We start from the raw sequence: 19,195 nt of genomic DNA on the forward strand, positions 1-19,195 counted from the left end.
TCCAGGTGGAAAGTGCCATTAAAGGCATTAAAGCCACAAAGAAAAAACATAAGAAAACACCCGAGTCCCCCGTATCTAGTGCGGACGAGTCAGAGAGTGAATTATCTGACTCAAATAATTCGTCAGCCTCTGACACTTCTTCAGTATCCTCTGAGGGGGGGCGCAGTTGCTTCCCTATCGAGGAAACAGACGCTTTAGTGAAAGCAGTCAGAGCAACAATGGGGATAGTGGAGGAGAGACCTAAAAGAACAGCGCAGGACATAATGTTCAGCGGTCTGGAACAAAAAAGGAAAAGAGCATTCCCAGTAAATGAGAAAATTCACTCTCTAATTAAAAGAGAGTGGAAAAAGCCAGACAAAAAAGCTCTCCTCACCCCCAAAAGAAAATACCCATTTGATGACCCAGCATGCTCGTCCTGGAGTAAAGCACCAAAATTAGACGTGGCCATAGCAAAGGCCTCAAAAAAGTTTGCCCTACCTTTTGAGGACATGGGTACCTTAAAAGATCCGATGGACAAAAAAGCCGAGGTTTTCCTAAAAAACTCTTGGGAAGCGGCAGGAGGCGGGCTTAAACCAGCTGTCGCGGCCACCTGCACAGCTCGCGCGCTAATGGTGTGGCTTGAGCACTTGGATTCCCAATTAAAGGGAAGAGTCTCAAGAGACACAATTCAAAAATCAGTGTCTATAATGAAAGGTGCAGCAGCCTTTTTGGCGGATGCATCGGTAGACTCGGCCAGACTAGCAGCCAGGGCTGCCGCCTTCTCAAACGCCGCAAGACGTGCCCTGTGGCTAAAATGTTGGCCAGGGGACCTTCAGACAAAGACAAAACTCTGCTCAATACCCTGTGAGGGTGAATTCTTGTTCGGCGCAACGCTAGATGACATCCTCGAGAAAGCCGAGGACAAGAAAAAGTCTTTCCCTGGTTTCCCCAACCAATCATACAGACGTTCCTTTCGGAATAAAAAATTTATGCGGAGAAAACCTCCGAAAGGGAACAAAGAAACATGGGAGGAAAAAAGAAATAAAACCAGAGGGTTCCTATTCAACAAACCCACTCCCGACAACAAAAAAACTCAATGAAGGTGTCCCCCAGGTTGGCGGGAGACTGACAAAGTTTCTCCCAGCCTGGGAAAAAATTTCAAGCAGTCCCTGGATACTAGGCATAGTACGAGAAGGACTCAAGCTAAAGTTCCGCATTCCCCCCAACAACCTCTTCATGGTGACACCACAGAGACAGTCTCAAGAACAGTCGGCTCTTCAGGAAGAAATTCTAGGCCTAGTCCAGAAGGAGGTCCTACAGGAAGTCCCTCACCAGGAAAGAGGCATGGGCTTCTATTCTCCCCTCTTCCTCCGAAAGAAGCCAGATGGGTCATACAGGACAATAATAAATCTCAAAAAGTTAAACAGTTTTCTCGAGATCCCACACTTCAAAATGGAAACAATAAAATCTTGCGTAAAAATACTCTTTCCCAGATGTTTCATGACTGTTCTAGACCTACGGGATGCATACTATCATGTACCGATCCACAAGGATCATCAAAAGTACCTCCGGCTAGCAGTGAATATCCAGGGGGAGGTGAAACATTATCAGTTTCGGGCCCTCCCTTTTGGGTTAGCTATCGCACCCCGGGTTTTCACGAAACTAATGTCGGAAGTGATGGCGCATATACGAGAACAGAATATCCTGATAGTCCCCTACCTGGACGACCTCCTTGTAGCAGGGACATCATTCCATCACTGCAAACAGCAGTTGGATTTGGTTATGACTTCTCTGTCAAGCCTGGGTTGGCTATTGAACCTTACCAAATCCAAAGTAGTCCCATCACAGGTACAGGAGTACTTGGGGATAGTCCTCGACTCAACCACACAAACGTGTTATCTTCCTCAGGGGAAGATTCAGAAAATGACACAGGCAGCGGTACAGCTGTCAACATCCCCGGTCACCACACTCAGGAAAGCCATGTCCCTGCTGGGCTCCATGACATCCTGTATCCCGGCAGTGCAGTGGGCACAGTGCCATTCCCGGGACTTACAATGGGAGACTTTAAGTTCAAGCCTGTGTCTGGGAGGAAATTTAGACGGGCAGTTAAGCATATCTCCAACTACGATACACTCCCTACAGTGGTGGGCGGACCCGATAAATCTCACCAAGGGGGTCCCCTGGTCACTACCAACAGAAAAAATCCTAACGACGGATGCAAGCCCCTGGGGGTGGGGTGCTCATATAGACGGTCAGGTGACACAAGGGAACTGGGACAAAAATCAACAGCTGACCTCGTCCAATATGAAAGAACTGCTAGCGGTAAAACTCGCCTTAATGCACTTCCTAAAAATCATCCGCTCCCACCACGTAAAAGTCTTCTCGGACAATCAGGTAGTGGTAGCATACCTAAACCACCAAGGGGGCACCAGGTCACAAACACTGATGGAAGAAACCCGATCCATCTTCTACATTGCAGAACACAATCTGAAGTCCCTGACGGCCCTTTACATAAAGGGCTCAGAAAACCAGACCGCAGACTTCCTCATCAGAACACGCTTGAAACAGGGGGAGTGGGAGCTGAAACAGTCGGTATTCAACCAAATAGTGAAGCGTTGGGGAGAACCAGAAATAGACCTATTCGCGGACTATCAGAACCGGAAAGTGAGGAAGTTCTGCTCAATCGACCCCCGGGGAGGGCCAGTAGCTCTGGACGCTCTCACAGTCCCCTGGAACTATCGCCTCTCCTACGCGTTCCCTCCAATATCCCTCATTCCCCTAGTCTTGAGGAAAATTCGGGAGGAGGGGGCAACAGTGATAATCATAGCTCCATTCTGGCCTCGCAGAATATGGTTTTCCTGGCTGAGGAAGATGTCCTTAGACAGCCCGTGGGTTCTACCAGACACGCAAAATCTATTATCCCAGGGCCCAGTGTGTCACCCCAATGTAAAAAGCCTACATATGACAGCCTGGCTTTTGAAAGGAAGCTGTTAAGTAACAAAGGGTTTTCATCCAATCTGGTGTCCACATTACTACAGAGTAGGAAACCCGTAACCACCAAAATATATGGCAAAGTGTGGAAAAAATTCATGTCTGTATCAGGGGCTGACCCAGGGGGGGAAATCCCAATAGATAAAATTCTCGAATTCCTGCAAAAGGGTTTGGAAAAAGGGCTAGCTACAAGTACTCTAAAAATTCAGGTAGCAGCCTTGGGAGCGCTGTATAATTATGATCTAGCCAGAAACCGATGGATCGTGAGATTCATCAAAGCCTCGGGTAGATCAAGACCGGTTCCTTTGCATAATGCCCCTCCATGGGATTTAAACCTTGTTCTAAATGCACTAACCAAATCTCCTTTTGAGCCCTTGGCAGACGCACCCCTAAAGATTCTATCTTTAAAAACAACACTCTTAGTGGCCCTAACCTCAGCCCGTCGCGTTAGTGACATACAAGCATTGTCCGCGGGCCCTCCCTTCACTCAAATTCTCGAGGACAGAGTCATTCTAAAAACAGACCCGGCTTACCTCCCAAAAGTCGCGTCTCAATTTCACAGGACACAAGAGGTCTCCCTGCCCTCATTCTGTCCCAACCCCAAGAATGAGGGAGAAAAAACACTACATACCCTTGATGTTAGGAGGTGCCTACTCCAATACTTGTCAGCCACTAGGGAGTGCAGGAAGGATAGGGCTCTGTTTGTCTGCTTCCAGGGTCCGCGGAAGGGACAGAAAGCGTCAAAAGCTACGCTAGCGAGGTGGATAAGAGATGCCATCGCCCTATCCTACTCTTCCAGCGGGGCGGCCATCCCGGAGAATATAAAAGCGCACTCGACCAGAGCAGTGGCATCATCCTGGGCGGAAAGAGCGGGCGCTTCAATACAACAGATATGTAGAGCGGCCACTTGGTCTTCCCAGTCTACATTTTTCAAACACTACCGCTTAGACTTGACCTCCTCTGATCTCACCTTTGGTCGAAGGGTTCTAGAGGCAGTGGTCCCTCCCTAAAAAAAGTTACAATCTATGTAAATCTCTCCGTGGTGCCATCATGGGGATAGAGAAAATCGTAGTTACTTACCGATAACGGTATTTCTCTGATCCCATGATGGCACCCGTATATTCCCTCCCTTTTCACACACAGGTGTGCACATTATAATGTATAGTTAGTTAACCTTAGTCACGGTGCCTCTGTTAAGTAAAAATTGTTAAATTTAATTTGTGTAAACATTAAGTTGCAGCTGAAGTTCTGTATAAGGCTCTGTTAACCAACTGATGTGGGAGAGAGGTACGCCCTTTTTCACCTGTAGGTTTCCTGTCCCTGGGGGCGGACCCCTCTCTCCGTGGTGCCATCATGGGATCAGAGAAATACCGTTATCGGTAAGTAACTACGATTTTTTTTCCCACAAAAATGATTTTTTTTTTAGCCGACAAATTTTTATTTTCCCATGGGTAACAGGAGAAATAGGACCACAAAAGTTGTTGTGCAATTTGTCCTGAGTACACTGATACCCCATATGTGCGGGTAAACCACTGTATGGGAGCATGGCAGAGCTCAGAAGGGAAGGAGCACAGTTTTTTACTTTTTCAGCACAGAATTGGCTGGAATTGAGATCAGACACCATGTCGCTTTTGGAGAGCCACTGATGTGCCTAAAGAGTGGAAACCCCCCAATTCTAACTCCAACCCTAACCATAACCACACCCCTAACCCGAACACACCCCTAATCCCAACCCTAACCACAATCCTAACCATAACCACGCCCCTTACCCGAACACACCCCTAACCCTAATCCCAACCCTAACCCCAACACACCCTTAACACTAATCCCAACCATAACCCGAGCCACACCCCTAATCCTGACAACCCCCTAACCCTAATCCCAACCCTAATCCTAGCCGTAAACGTAATCCAAACCCTAACCCCAACTCTAGCCCTAACCCTAACTTTAGCCCCTACCCTAACCCTAATGGGAAAATGGAAATAAATAATTTTTTTTTTTTATTTTATTATTTTTCCCTAACTAAGGGGGTGAGAAAGGGGGGTTTGATTTACTATTTATGGCGGGTTTTTATGTCTGGCAGCTGTCACACGCTAAGGCTAGGTTCACATTTGCGGTTGAGTCCGCAGCGTATCGTCTGCAAACGCATGCAAAAACTCATGTTAGCGCATGATAACGCAGCGTTTTTATCCGCATCAGCTTACGCATGACGGCAAAAAAAACGCAGCATTTGGATGCGTTTGCATGCGTTTTTGCATGCGTTTGCGCTTTTTATGCTCATGCATTTGATATTTCCAGGAGGGCGTGTCTCAATAGATGTGTCTAAATCAGTTCCTGGACATGCGCAGTCCGAAGTACGCAAGCGCATCGAACGCATGCGTACGCTTGCTTTCCCATAGACAGTAGTGCGTTTTTTTAACATCCGCATGCCTGCGCATATTTAACGGAAATTTGCCTCCTCAAAAATTCTAACATGGTGCTGCCCACACGCATTGCGTCTACACTGTTAAAGATAGGAAATCAAGACGCATGCGGATGTATGCGTCAGAAACGCTGCGGACACAACCGCAAATGTGAAACCGGCCTTAAAGATGCTATTTATTGCAAAAAAAGTTTTTGCATCCTCACATTTTGAGCGCTATAATTTTTCCATATTTTGGTCCACAGAGTCATGTGAGGTCTTGTTTTTTGCGGGACGAGTTGACGTTTTTGTTGGTAACATTTTTGGGCACGTGACATTTTTTGATCGCTTTTTATTACGATTTTCGTGAGGCAGAATGAACAAAAACCAGCTATTCATGAATTTCTTTTGGGGGGGGGGGGGCGTTTATACCGTTCCTCGTTTGGTAAAATGGATAAAGCAGTTTTATTCTTTCGGGTCAGTACGGTTACAGAGATACCTCATTTATATAATTTTTTTATGTTTTGGCACTTTTATACAATAAAAACTATTTTTCCATCGCTTTGTTCTGAGGACTGTAAATTTTTTGATTTTTCGCTGATGATGCTGTATGGCAGCTCATTTTTTGCGGGACAAGATGACGTTTTCAGCGGTACCATGGTTATTTATATCCGTCTTTTTAATCGCGTGTTATTCCTCTTTTTGTTCGGCGGTATGATGATAAAGCATTGTTTTTTGCTTCGTTTTTTATTTATTTTTTACGATGTTCACCGAAGGAGTTAACTAGTGGGACAGTTTTATAGGTTGGGTCGTTACGGACGCGACGATACTAAATATGTGTACTTTTATTGTTTGTTTTTATTTACATAACGAAATGTATTTATTGGAACAATAATTTTTTTTTTCTTTATTTAGGAATTTTAAAAAAAATATTTTTACACATGGTAATTTTTTTTTTTTTTTTTTTTACCTTGTTACTTTGTTCCAGTGTGAGACACTATATATTGTCAGATCGCTGACACTTTGCACAGCACTGTGTCAGATCAGCGATCTGACAGGCAGTGCACGAGGCTTGCCGGCGCCTGCTCTCAGCAGGCGCTGATAAGCCACCTTCCTGCAGGACCCGGAAGCACTCCCGCGGCCATCTTGGATCCGGGGCCTGCAGGGAGGTGGACGGAGGAGACGCTCGGAACAACGCGATCACATTGCGTTGTTCCGAGGATCTTAGGAAAGCCCACTCCCTGCGAGATGCGTCCCTATGCCGCCGGAATGCTACTATCTTGTTTGATTGCAGCGTTCCAGGGGTTACCTGGCACATAGTGCTGGATACAGAGTAAATATTGGAAAACTGACTGAACAGCAATCTAGTCTGAACTGGTGCATAACCAAAAAAAGTCATATATCAAATAGATCAATGGCTGCACTCAAAATTTACTGTGCTAAAGCAAGGAAATGTGAGATACATGAAATGTGAATAGCATAATGGCTTGTGAAATTTATGAAAAAACACATGAGATTCTTAGCACAAGATTTGGCCAAAAGTTGTGAGCCCATCCACCAACCGTCAAGGTAATCTCAGAACGGATGGGTACCTGAGCTGTCTGCCTAGTGTGAACACTTACCTATGGCTAATAACATGGTAAAGCCTGCTTTTATAGGAAGCTCAGAACCAACTGTGTTTGGATGTAATTAAAATCACAGCATGGTGAAGGGCGAGGCGTTCAAGTCAGAAAAAAATAGTACATAGTAAATATTATATTTATAATAATATATATTTACTATGTACTATTTTTTTCTGACTTGAACACCCCGCCCTTCACCATGCTGTGATTTTAATTACATCCAAACACAGTTGGTTCTGAGCTTCCTATAAAAGCAGGCTTTACCATGTTATTAGCCATAGGTAAGTGTTCACACTAGGCAGTCAGCTCAGGTACCCATCCGTTCTGAGATTACCTTGACGTTTGGTGGATGGGCTCACAACATTTGGCCAAATCTTGTGCTAAGAATCTCATGTGTTTTTTTTATAAATTTCACAAGCCATTATGCTATTCACATTTCATGTATCGCACATTTCCTTGCTTTAGCACAGTAAATTTTGAGTGCAGCCATTGATCTATTTGACATAGTGCTGGATGTCAGCTGTGATAATCAGCTGACACCAGGCCGCGATCGGCCGCACTCAACCCCCCCGTGAGCACGACTGATCGCATATGACGTACTATCCCATCGAGGGTCAGATAGGCCCAGGTCACCTCAACGGGATGGTACATCTAAGGTCAGACGGGTTAAAATATAAAAAAAGTAAAAGTTCAAATCGCCCCCCATTCGCCCCAAAATAAAACAATAAAGAAAAAAAATACACATACTTGGTATCGCTGTGTTCAGAATTGTCCAATCTATGAACATGTAAAAATAATTAATCTTATCGGTAAACAGTGTAACGAGAAAAAAGTCAAAACACCAGAATTACGTTTTTTTGGTTGCCAAAACATTGCAATAAAATGCAAAGAACGGGCGATCAAAAACATGGTATCTATAAAAACATCAGCTCGTCACACAAAAAATAAGCCCTCACCCATCCCCAGATCACGAAAAATAGAGACACTACGGGTATCGGAAAATGATTTTTTTATTTTTTTTACAAACTGGATTTTTTGAAAATAGCAATTTTTTTTACTTTTGTACAGTTTCTGATATTTTTATAAATAGATGCAGAAAATGTCAACAACAATTTACCACTATCATGAAGTACAGTGTGTCATAAAAAAAACATTCTCCGAATCAGTGGGATATGTTGAAGCGTTCCAGAGTTATTCCCACATACAGTGACACTGGTCAGGTTTCAACAAATTTTCCTGGTCACTAAGGGGACAAGTCTTGCCATATGATTTAGGATAAAAGCCATATCAGAATCTCAATGTGCAGACATGATGTTTTGTGGTATTGCCCCTCATCAGTGCAAAGTCAGAGTTACAGAAGGCAAATGTTTTTAATTCTGCATAGGACGATCCTCCTCAGTGTCATCTCTCTCCTGAATGAGCCAAACACCTTTTCCCCGGCTAACGTGGATGCATCTGTCATGTACCGAAAATGGAAGGAAAGCAAGGGTCGGGATCGAGAGTACACAGACATTATTCGGTAAGCTGGAGGTGGAGGCATTGCTGCCAAAGGACATAAATATAGCTGACTACTAAGCCATAATAATGGAGTTAATACTGCATAGCTATATTAACGCCACGCTTTTCTCCTGCAGTGGTATTAGGCTAGTTTCACATTTGCGTTTAAATCCGCAGCGTTTAAAACGCATCCACAAGTGGTGGAAAAAAAGCATATAAACGCGTACAAACTTGGCGTTTTTTTTTTACGCATGCGTTGACGCATGCTGTTAAAAAACGCCGCGTTTGTACACGTTTACATGCTTTTTTTTTCCTGCGTTTCGTTTGTGTTTATGGTGCGCATGACGAGAAATTTCACAAGAGAACAATCAAGCCGGTAATTCAGCGCGGTGTACAGTAAAATCACACTGACAGGTTAGAATAGAGTAGATATATACACATAGAATAGCTATATATACATATATATATACAGGTCCTTCTCAAAAAATTAGCATATAGTGTTAAATTTCATTATTTACCATAATGTAATGATTACAATTAAACTTTCATATATTATAGATTCATTATCCACCAACTGAAATTTGTCAGGTCTTTTATTGTTTTAATACTGATGATTTTGGCATACAACTCCTGATAACCCCAAAAACCTGTCTCAATAAATTAGCATATCAAGAAAAGGTTCTCTAAACGACCTATTACCCTAATCTTCTGAATCAACTAATTAACTCTAAACACATGCAAAAGATACCTGAGGCTTTTAAAAACTCCCTGCCTGGTTCATTACTCAAAACCCCCATCATGGGTAAGACTAGCGACCTGACAGATGTCAAGAAGGCCATCATTGACACCCTCAAGCAACAGGGTAAGACCCAAAAAGAAATTTCTCAACAAATAGGCTGTTCCCAGAGTGCTGTATCAAGGCACCTCAATGGTAAGTCTGTTGGAAGGAAACAATGTGGCAGAAAACGCTGTACAACGAGAAGAGGTGACCGGACCCTGAGGAAGATTGTGGAGAAGGACCGATTCCAGACCTTGGGGAACCTGAGGAAGCAGTGGACTGAGTCTGGTGTGGAAACATCCAGAGCCACCGTGCACAGGCGTGTGCAGGAAATGGGCTACAGGTGCCGCATTCCCCAGGTAAAGCCACTTTTGAACCATAAACAGCGGCACTGGACTGTTGCTAAGTGGTCCCAAGTACTTTTTTCTGATGAAAGCAAATTTTGCATGTCATTCGGAAATCAAGGTGCCAGAGTCTGGAGGAAGACTGGGGAGAAGGAAATGCCAAAATGCCTGAAGTCCAGTGTCAAGTACCCACAGTCAGTGATGGTGTGGGGTGCCATGTCAGCTGCTGGTGTTGGTCCACTGTGTTTCATCAAGGGCAGGGTCAATGCAGCTAGCTATCAGGAGATTTTGGAGCACTTCATGCTTCCATCGGCTGAAATGCTTTATGGAGATGAAGATTTCATTTTTCAGCACGACCTGGCACCTGCTCACAGTGCCAAAACCACTGGTAAATGGTTTACTGACCATGGTATTACTGTGCTCAATTGGCCTGCCAACTCTCCTGACCTGAACCCCATAGAGAATCTGTGGGATATTGTGAAGAGAAAGTTGAGAGACGCAAGACCCAACACTCTGGATGAGCTTAAGGCCGCTATTGAAGCATCCTGGGCCTCCATAACATCTCAGCAGTGTCACAGGCTGATTGCCTCCATGCCACGCCGCATTGAAGCAGTGATTTCTGCCAAAGGATTCCCGACCAAGTATTGAGTGCATAACTGAACATTATTATTTGATGTTTTTTTTGTTTGTTATTAAAAAACACTTTTATTTGATTGGCCGGGTGAAATATGCTAATTTATTGAGACAGGTTTTTTGGGTTATCAGGAGTTGTATGCCAAAATCATCAGTATTAAAACAATAAAAGACCTGACAAATTTCAGTTGGTGGATAATGAATCTATAATATATGAAAGTTTAATTGTAATCATTACATTATGGTAAATAATGAAATTTAACACTATATGCTAATTTTTTGAGAAGGACCTGTATATGTCAGTGAGACACCTATATACTGTATGTATATTTATATTTAATGCAGCGCTAGATAGCATAAAAGCCGCTAATTAAATTACCGGCTTCTGCTATCTCCTTCACAAACCCGACAGGATATGAGACATGGTTTACATACAGTAAACCATCTCATATCCCTTCTGTTATTACATATTCCTCTTCAGTAATGTAAGAAGTGTCTGTGTGTCAAATTTGGGGGCTCTAGCTATTAATTTAAAGGGTTAAATGGCGGAAAAAATTGGCGTGGGCTCCCGCGCAATTTTCTCCGCCAGAGTGGTAAAGCCAGTGACTGGGGGCAGATATTAATAGCCTAGAGAGGGTCCATGGTTATTGGCCCCCCCTGGCTGCAAACAACTGCCCCCAGCCACCCCAGAAAAGGCACATCTTGAAGATGCGCCTATTCTGGCACTTGGCCTCTCTCTTCCCACTCCCGAGTAGTGGTGGGATATGGGGTAATGAAGGGTTAATGTCACCTTGCTATTGTAAGGTGACATTAAGCCAGGTTAATAATGGAGAGGCGTCAATTGACACCTATCCATTATTAATCCAATAGTACAAAATGGTTAAGAAAACACACATTATTACAAAGTCCTTTAATGAAATAAAGACACAGGTTGTTGTAATATTTTATTATACTGGTAATCCACCTGAAGACCCTCGTTCTGTAACAAAGGAAAAATAAAAAAACAACAATATCTCATACCTTCCCTCGCTCAGGTCAAGTCCCACGAAGTAAGTCCCTTCATCTGAAGGGGTTAAATCATTTTACAGCCAGGAGCTGTGCTAATGCACTCGCTCCTGCCTGTAAAACCCCGGGTACTGAATGGAAAGCAGGGTGACCTGTAGTTACCTTGAGTCGCGGTGAGGCGCCCTCCGTTGGATGTCCTCATATGAACTGAAGCCTGGTAAAAGTTCCCACGCTCGAGTTCATATGAGGACATCCAGCAGAGGGCGCATCACTGCGACTCAAGGTAACTACAGGTCATTCCCCTCCAATCCATTCATTCCCTGGGTTTTTACAGGCAGGGGCGGCTGCATTAACAGGCTTCTGCTTGTAAAACTAGTTAACCCTTTCAGATGGATTTACAACGTGGGACAGAACGACGGAAGGTAAGGAATATTGTTGTTTGTTTTTTAAACTTTGTTTCAGGTGACAAAGGGTCTTCAGGTGGATTAAGAGTCTAATAAAATATTACAACAACATGTGTCTTTATTTCATTAAAATACTTTGAAATAATGTGTGTGTGTGTTTTATTAACCATTTCGTACGATTGGATTAATAATGGATAGGTGTCATAATTGACGCCTCTCCATTATTAACCTGGCTTAATGTCGCCTTACAATAGCAAGGTGACATTAACCCTTCATTACCCCATATCCCACCGCTACACGGGAATGGGAAGAGAGAGGCCAAGTGCCAGAATAGGCGCATCTTCCAGATGTGCCTTTTCTGGGGTGGCTGGGGGCAGATGTTTGTAGCCATGGGGGGCCAATAACCATGGACCCTCTCTAGGCTATTAATATCTGCCCCCAGTCACTGGCTTTACCACTCTGGCGGAGAAAATTGCGCGGGAGCCCACGCCAATTTTTTCCGCCATTTAACCCTTTAAATTAATAGAGCCCCCAAATTTGACACACAGACACTTCTTACATTACTGAAGAGGAATATGTAATAACAGAAGGGATATGAGATGGTTTACTGTATGTAAACCATGTCTCATATCCTGTCGGGTTTGTGAAGGAGATAGCAGAAGCCGGTAATTGAATTAGCGGCTTTTATGCTATCTAGCGCTGCATTAAATATAAATATACATATATAGGTGTCTCACTGACATAGAATAGGTATATATACATATATATATGTGTATACAATGCCTACAAGTAGTATTCAACCCCCTGCAGATTTAGCAGGTTTAATAAGATGCAAATAAGTTAGAGCCTTCAAACTTCAAACAAGAGCAGGATTTATTAACAGATGCATAAATCTTACAAACCAAAAAGTTTTGTTGCTCAGTTAAATTTTTATAAATTTTAAACATAAAAGTGTGGGTCAATTATTATTCAACCCCTAGGTTTAATATTTTGTGGAATAACCTTCGCAATTACAGCTAATAATCGTCTTTTATAAGACCTGATCAGGCCGGCACAGGTCTCTGGGGTTATCTTGGCCCACTCCTCCATGCAGATCTTCTCCAAGTTATCTAGGTTCTTTGGGTGTCTCATGTGGACTTTAATCTTGAGCTCCTTCCACAAGTTTTCAATTGGGTTAAGGTCAGGAGACTGACTAGGCCACTGCAACACCTTGATTTTTGCCTCTTGAACCAGGCTTTGGTTTTCTTGGCTGTGTGCTTTGGGTCGTTGTCTTGTTGGAAGATGAAATGATGACCCATCTTAAGATCCTTGATGGAGGAGCGGAGGTTCTTGGCCAAAATCTCCAGGTAGGCCGTGCTATCCATCTTCCCATTGATGTGGACCAGATGGCCAGGCCACTTGGCTGAGAAACAGCCCCACAGCATGATGCTGCCACCACCATGCTTGACTGTAGGGATGGTATTCTTGGGGTCGTATGCAGTGCCATCCAGTCTCCAAACGTCACGTGTGTGGTTGGCACCAAATATCTCGATCTTGGTCTCATCAGACCAGAGAACCTTGAACCAGTCAGTCTCAGAGTCCTCCAAGTGATCATGAGCAAACTGTAGACGAGCCTTGACATGACGCTTTGAAAGTAAAGGTACCTTACGGGCTCGTCTGGAACGGAGACCATTGCGGTGGAGTACGTTACTTATGGTATTGACTGAAACCAATGTCCCCACTGCCATGAGATCTTCCCGGAGCTCCTTCCTTGTTGTCCTTGGGTTAGCCTTGACTCTTCGGACAAGCCTGGCCTCGGCACGGGAGGAAACTTTCAAAGGCTGTCCAGGCCATGGAAGGCTAACAGTAGTTCCATAAGCCTTCCACTTCCGGATGATGCTCCCAACAGTGGAGACCGGTAGGCCCAACTCCTTGGAAAGGGTTTTGTACCCCTTGCCAGCCTTGTGACCCTCCACGATCTTGTCTCTGATGGCCTTGGAATGCTCCTTTGTCTTTCCCATGTTGACCATGTATGAGTGCTGTTCACAAGTTTGGGGAGGGTCTTAAATACCGTATTTTTCGGACTATAAGACGCACCGGACCATAAGACGCACCCCAAATTTGGGGTGAAAATTGCAGAAAAAAAGATTTTTTTATAAGATGGGGGTCCGTCTTATTGTCCGAATTTACAGTATCTTACCTGAGGACTGGTGGTGGCAGAGCAGGGTCACAGGAGGCATGGTGGCGGCAGAGGTGGGGTGATGCGGTACGGCGTGCACTTGAGCAGGGTCCCTTCCTGCTTAGGTGGGCGACGCCACGGCCTGGTGTCCATGGGAGGGTGGCAGGAGTGGTTACCGACAGAGGTGCTGGGATGAGGAAGCACAGTGAGAGGTATGGCGTGAGAGGGGTCCCTTTCCCCGGTGAGGTGATAGATGGATCTCATGGGCACATGGACTGGAGATGATGGAGGTAGTGGTGTACATTGTGAAGCGAGTATTCCACAGGAGCTCATATGTCTGAGTCCTTGCCGCTTCCCGGCGCTCCTCAGCGCAATCATTATTTCAGAAGCCGGTAATAAGTGAGGAGCTCCGCTACCGAGACACAGCCGCCATGACCGGACACTGCGGGAAAAGCGCCTCTGTACTGCTGCGAGCCCTGCTGGAGGCGGAGAGCCGGCCGTGCCATGCGGTGCTGAGGAGCGCCGGGAAGCGGCAAGGACTCAGACATCTGAGCGCCTGTGGAATACTCGCTTCACAATGTACACCACTACCTCCATCATCTCCAGTCCATGTGCCCACGAGATCCTTCCTGAACCTTGCTGCACCCATCCTGGGAAGCAAAAGGATGGAGTATACAGAGTCCAAAGTCCTGGTGAGGTGATGCAGCAGCCGGTAATGCAGCAGAGCCGGGTGAATCCTGCTGATATCGGTGGGCGCGGCCATCTTCCTGAGGCCGCGCGTTCGCAGATGGAGCTCTGCTGCCCGGGGCTTCAGGAAAATGGCCGCCGCGATCCCCATCTGCGCACGCATGGCATCCCGCGGCCATTTTCCTGAAGCCCCGGGCAGCAGAGCTCCATCTGCGAACGCGCGGCCTCAGGAAGATGGCCGCCACCACCGATAACATCAGGATTCACCCGGCTCTGCTGCCTTACCGGGCTGCTGCATCACCTCACGTGGAAAAGGGACCCCGCTCACTGTGCCTCCTCATCTCCGTACCTCTGCTGCCACACCTCTGCCGCCGGACCTCTGCCACCGCACCTCTGCCGCCACGGTAAGCCTGCATTGCGAATATAAGACGCACCACCCATTTCCCCCCCTTTTTTTGGGGGGAAAAAAGTGCGTCTTATATGCCAAAAAATACGGTAGTCAGAAAAGGCTGGAAAAAGAGATAATTAATCCAAACATGTGAAGCTCATTGTTCTTTGTGCCTGAACTACTTATTAATACACTAATAACTACTTCTTAAAACAGAATTCTGGTGGGTTGAGGGGTTGAATAATAAATGACCCTCTGAAAAGACTTTTCACAATTTAAAAAAAAAATAAACAAAGAAATAACATTCTTTTTTGCTGCAGTGCATTTCACACTTCCAGGCTGATCTACAGTCCAAATGTCACAATGCCAAGTTAATTCCAAATGTGTAAACCTGCTAAATCTGCAGGGGGTTGAATACTACTTGTAGGCACTGTATATCTACTCTATTGTAACCTGTCAGTGTGATTTTACTGTACATCGCATGCGTTCAAAAAAGCAACAAAACGCATGTGCTTAAAAACGCATGCGTTTACATTGACAGCAATGCGTTTTTTTGTCGCAATCCTTGCGCGATGAAACGCATGCGCTTCCTGGCGGCAAATAGACGCCTTTAGAAATTACTACATGTTGCATTTCCGCGCCAAGCCGCAAACGACGAGACGACGCATGCGTCGGCAAACGCGGCAAAACGCGAACAAAAAAAACCGCATGCGTTTATATGCGGTACAAACGCTGCGGCCACAAACGCAAATGTGAAACCAGCCTTAGATAGGAAAAGTAGGACCACATCTAGTAATGGTGTGCAAAGGCTTCCTACAAGTCACTTGCCATTTTGGCTGAGAACCAGACCTTCTGCAGTACTACAGCAGTCTGATGCCATGTGGCAGTTGACCACTCTGAGGCTGACAGAAACCATTATCATACCCTTACCTCTGTTTGCTTTCATAGGAAGCAAGTTCTCACCACAAAGGCAGATGCAGACAATGACGGAGTAAAGGTTCCCACCACACTGGCTGAATATTGTGTGAAAACTAAGGTTACAGCTCCAGACGAGGGATCTGACCTGTTCTACGATGACTACTATGAGGACGATGACATGGAAGATGAGGGTGACAGCTGCTATGAAGACAAGGATGATTCTGGCAATGAAGAATCTTGACGCCACTTGTTCTTCCAGTACTTGCCTCGATCCCTATGTTCTCCTCAATTAGACACTGATGGTTTTTCACTCTGCTGGCACATGTGGTACTAGAGAAATAGAGGAGAGTTTTGAGGCTTTGCCATACTGAAAGGCCAAGGATGGTCCATGAGCTCCAGTAGTGGATGGCTTAATGCTTGCAGTAAAAGCTTGTGCCACGGGATGGCAGTAGAGTGCTTTGCAAGTCCTGCTGCTACACTAACTCCAGACCCTATACCTTTGCTGTTTCAGACTGCAGTGCAGGGCTGAAATTAGGCTAAGGGTTGGTGCGAGGATTCTTTTCATTTGGTTGCTTTTTGTTTTTCATTCTGGGTGGAAGGTAAAGAGCTTGCTTTGGTTGTTGGGATCTTCTTTTATTGTCTCACACTGTTTACTGTATGGTTGGGGTGGGTTAGTGGGCAGCATTTTTGTCTGGTTTTGTTTTCTTTGTAGGTGGGATTTTCTGCTCTTTTTTTTTCTGGTTTGTTTTAAGAGAATTTAATAATTAAAGGTAAAATCTCGTATGCGTCTTTTATTGTACTCTGGAACACTCATATTCTGAAACCGGTCCTACTGGTGGAGTTTAGGTTACAAGACCAGTATGACCTAGGGTTGAGCGAAACGGGTCGGCCATTTTCAGAAGTCGCCGACTTTTGGCAAAGTCGGGTTTCATGAAACCCGACCCGATCCCTGTGTGGGGTCGGCCGTGAGGTCGGCGATCTTCTGAATCTGGTATCGGAATTCCGATACCGAGTTCCGATATGTTTGCGATATCGGAAATCCTAATCCTAGGAATTTAGGACCTGAGAATTACGTCACGGCTTGTGATTGGTCGCGTGGCGGTCATATGGGCGGCCGCGACCAATCAGAAGCCGTGACGTCATGGAAGGCCCTAAACGCGCTCATTTTAAGCAAAGAAGGCTGCCGGTTACCAGCGGCGATGTCCACGGGCCTCCGGAGAGGTGAGTATATCAATATTTTTTATTTTTATTCTTTATTTTACACATTAATATGGATCCCAGGGCCTGAAGGAGAGTTTCCTCTCCTTCAGACCCTGGGAACCATAGTATCCCATTGCACTGCATTGGGTTTCGTGTTTCGGCCGACCCCGACTTTTTTATAGGATCGGCCGATTTCACTCGACCCGACTTTTCAGAAAGTCGGGTTTCGTGAAACCCGACCCGATCCTATAAAAATAAAAGTCGCTCAACCCTAGTATGACCATCTCTTTATCTGGTTTAATTGCTACACGGAAACGTCTTGTTTGGAAATGTATGCCATAAACGATGAGCATGGTTAAACGTTTACACTGGAAAAGTACTCGCATCATTATCAGGTTTTACAGTCTTGTGCTCAGCAAACAGTGTAAAGGCAGGCTGGTAAGCAAACTTATCAGATTGTGTGCTAGCGCTGATTAGCGCTTATGTGGTGTCAGTGTCATCCAGGGTTTACTGGCCTGGAGAACATGTCACCTAGAGAAACAGAAATTATCCAGCTGGAGCAGATTCCACAAGTAAACGTGCTTTTACCTTATGTGATCAGTACAATTTGCAAGGTGGATTAATAGGCTGTTTACACAGGCACAATATGCGCACGATCAGTTAATCGCACTTAGGGTACTGTCACACAGTGGCATTTTTGTTGCTACGACGGCACGATCCGTGACGTTCCAGCGATATCCATACGATATCGCTGTGTCTGACACGCAGCGGCGATCAGGGACCCCGCTGAGAATCGTACGTCGTAGCAGATCGTTTGAAACTTTATTTCGTCGCTGGATCTCCCGCTGTCATCGCTGCATCGGTGTGTGTGACACCGATCCAACGATGCGTTCGCTTGTAACCAGGGTAAACATCGGGTTACTAAGCGCAGGGCTGCGCTTAGTAACCCGATGTTTACCCTGGTTACCATCGTAAATGTAAAAAAAACCAAACAGTACATACTCACATTCCGGTGTCCGTCAGGTCCCTTGCCGTCTGCTTCCTGCACTGACTGACTGCCAGCCGTAAAGTGAAAGCACAGCACAGCGGTGACGTCAGCGTTGCCACTGGGCCCCAAAGTCAGAAGGACCAGGAAGTATACTGCAAAACAAACTGCTGAGACCTTCTGCAGTCAGGTGCAGAGCGACGTTCTGCAGCTTCTGGCACACCTGTGACAATGGAGCTGCAGTCTGGCCTAGGCAGGGTTAACTAGTGGCCAGCCCAGTTTGGAAGGGGGAACTGATTGTTAGGCCGGGATCACACACAGCGAGATGCAGCCGAGTCTCGCAGGTTAAAACCAAGATCTGGCATCGGCACTCCAGAGCGGAGCGTGCGGCCCCACAGCAATACATGGATCTGCACGCTCCGCTCCGGAGTGCCGGTGCCAGAGCTTGGTTTTAACCTGCGAGACTCTGCCGTATCTCGCTGTAGTGTGACTCCGGCCTTAGTGTCAGGTTCATGAAGTGTCAGTTGAAGGACAGTAGTGTGAAGTGGCAGCAGCAGTCTCACGTATTGGGCTGCTAGGGACAACATGGGCCCAAAACTCTGGGCAGTGGATTGCCAAAAATACCCTTCCATGTGATTCCGCCTACCGGCCTGGGGCACCTCGAGATGGACGTCAGGGCCTTTGGGCTCACTCAGCCTGTGAAGCTACAGGGAAAGATGGACTCAAACTAAATAGGGCGGAAAGTGTTGCAATCCGGGTGCACTGCTAGTGGTGGAGAAGAATTCCTAGTGCCAGAGCAGATGGCAAGAGGAACACCCCACCCTTACCGCAAACCAGGGCGAAAGTTGTGTCCGGTACCTGTGGGAAATACGACAACCCGTTGGGCCTTATCCTGTGCATGCTTGTAAAGTCTGCCATTCATTAAGCAAAAGTTGGACTGTTTTTACAAATATTCTGTCCCCTGAATTGATTGCTGTTGAGGTTCCAAAAGAGGAAAACCTGGAGCCAATTGAGGCCTGTAGGCCTGAAGTAAGTGTGATGCACCCCACACACAGGAGCACACCGGGACAGCGACAAGAGTTGTCTGTAGAGTACCAGAGTGAGTGGGAGCACAGTTCGCCCACGACTACCTCACTTGATCACTTTACATATGCTACAAAAAAAAACAACAACCCTTTAACCCCTTCACGCCGCGGCCCTTTTTG

The 19,195-nt window shown here is 45.7% G+C and overlaps 1 protein-coding gene across 2 annotated transcripts in view; it reads left to right on the top strand.

Annotated features, from left to right (window-relative positions):
- CDC34 (cell division cycle 34, ubiquitin conjugating enzyme) overlaps positions 1–16,586 on the top strand; it is a 33,935-nt gene extending 17,349 nt beyond the window's left edge. For both annotated transcript variants that reach the window (XM_077254035.1, XM_077254043.1), the window contains exons 4-5: positions 8,378–8,512; positions 15,836–16,586. In XM_077254035.1, the coding sequence (XP_077110150.1) occupies positions 8,378–8,512; positions 15,836–16,046 (346 nt within the window). In that variant the 3' untranslated portion in view covers positions 16,047–16,586. The remainder of the gene's footprint in view (positions 1–8,377; positions 8,513–15,835) is intronic.
- Positions 16,587–19,195: the final 2,609 nt, after the last annotated feature.

This window comes from Ranitomeya variabilis, chromosome 1, assembly GCF_051348905.1.
Source record: "Ranitomeya variabilis isolate aRanVar5 chromosome 1, aRanVar5.hap1, whole genome shotgun sequence".
Classification (NCBI taxonomy): domain Eukaryota; kingdom Metazoa; phylum Chordata; class Amphibia; order Anura; family Dendrobatidae; genus Ranitomeya; species Ranitomeya variabilis.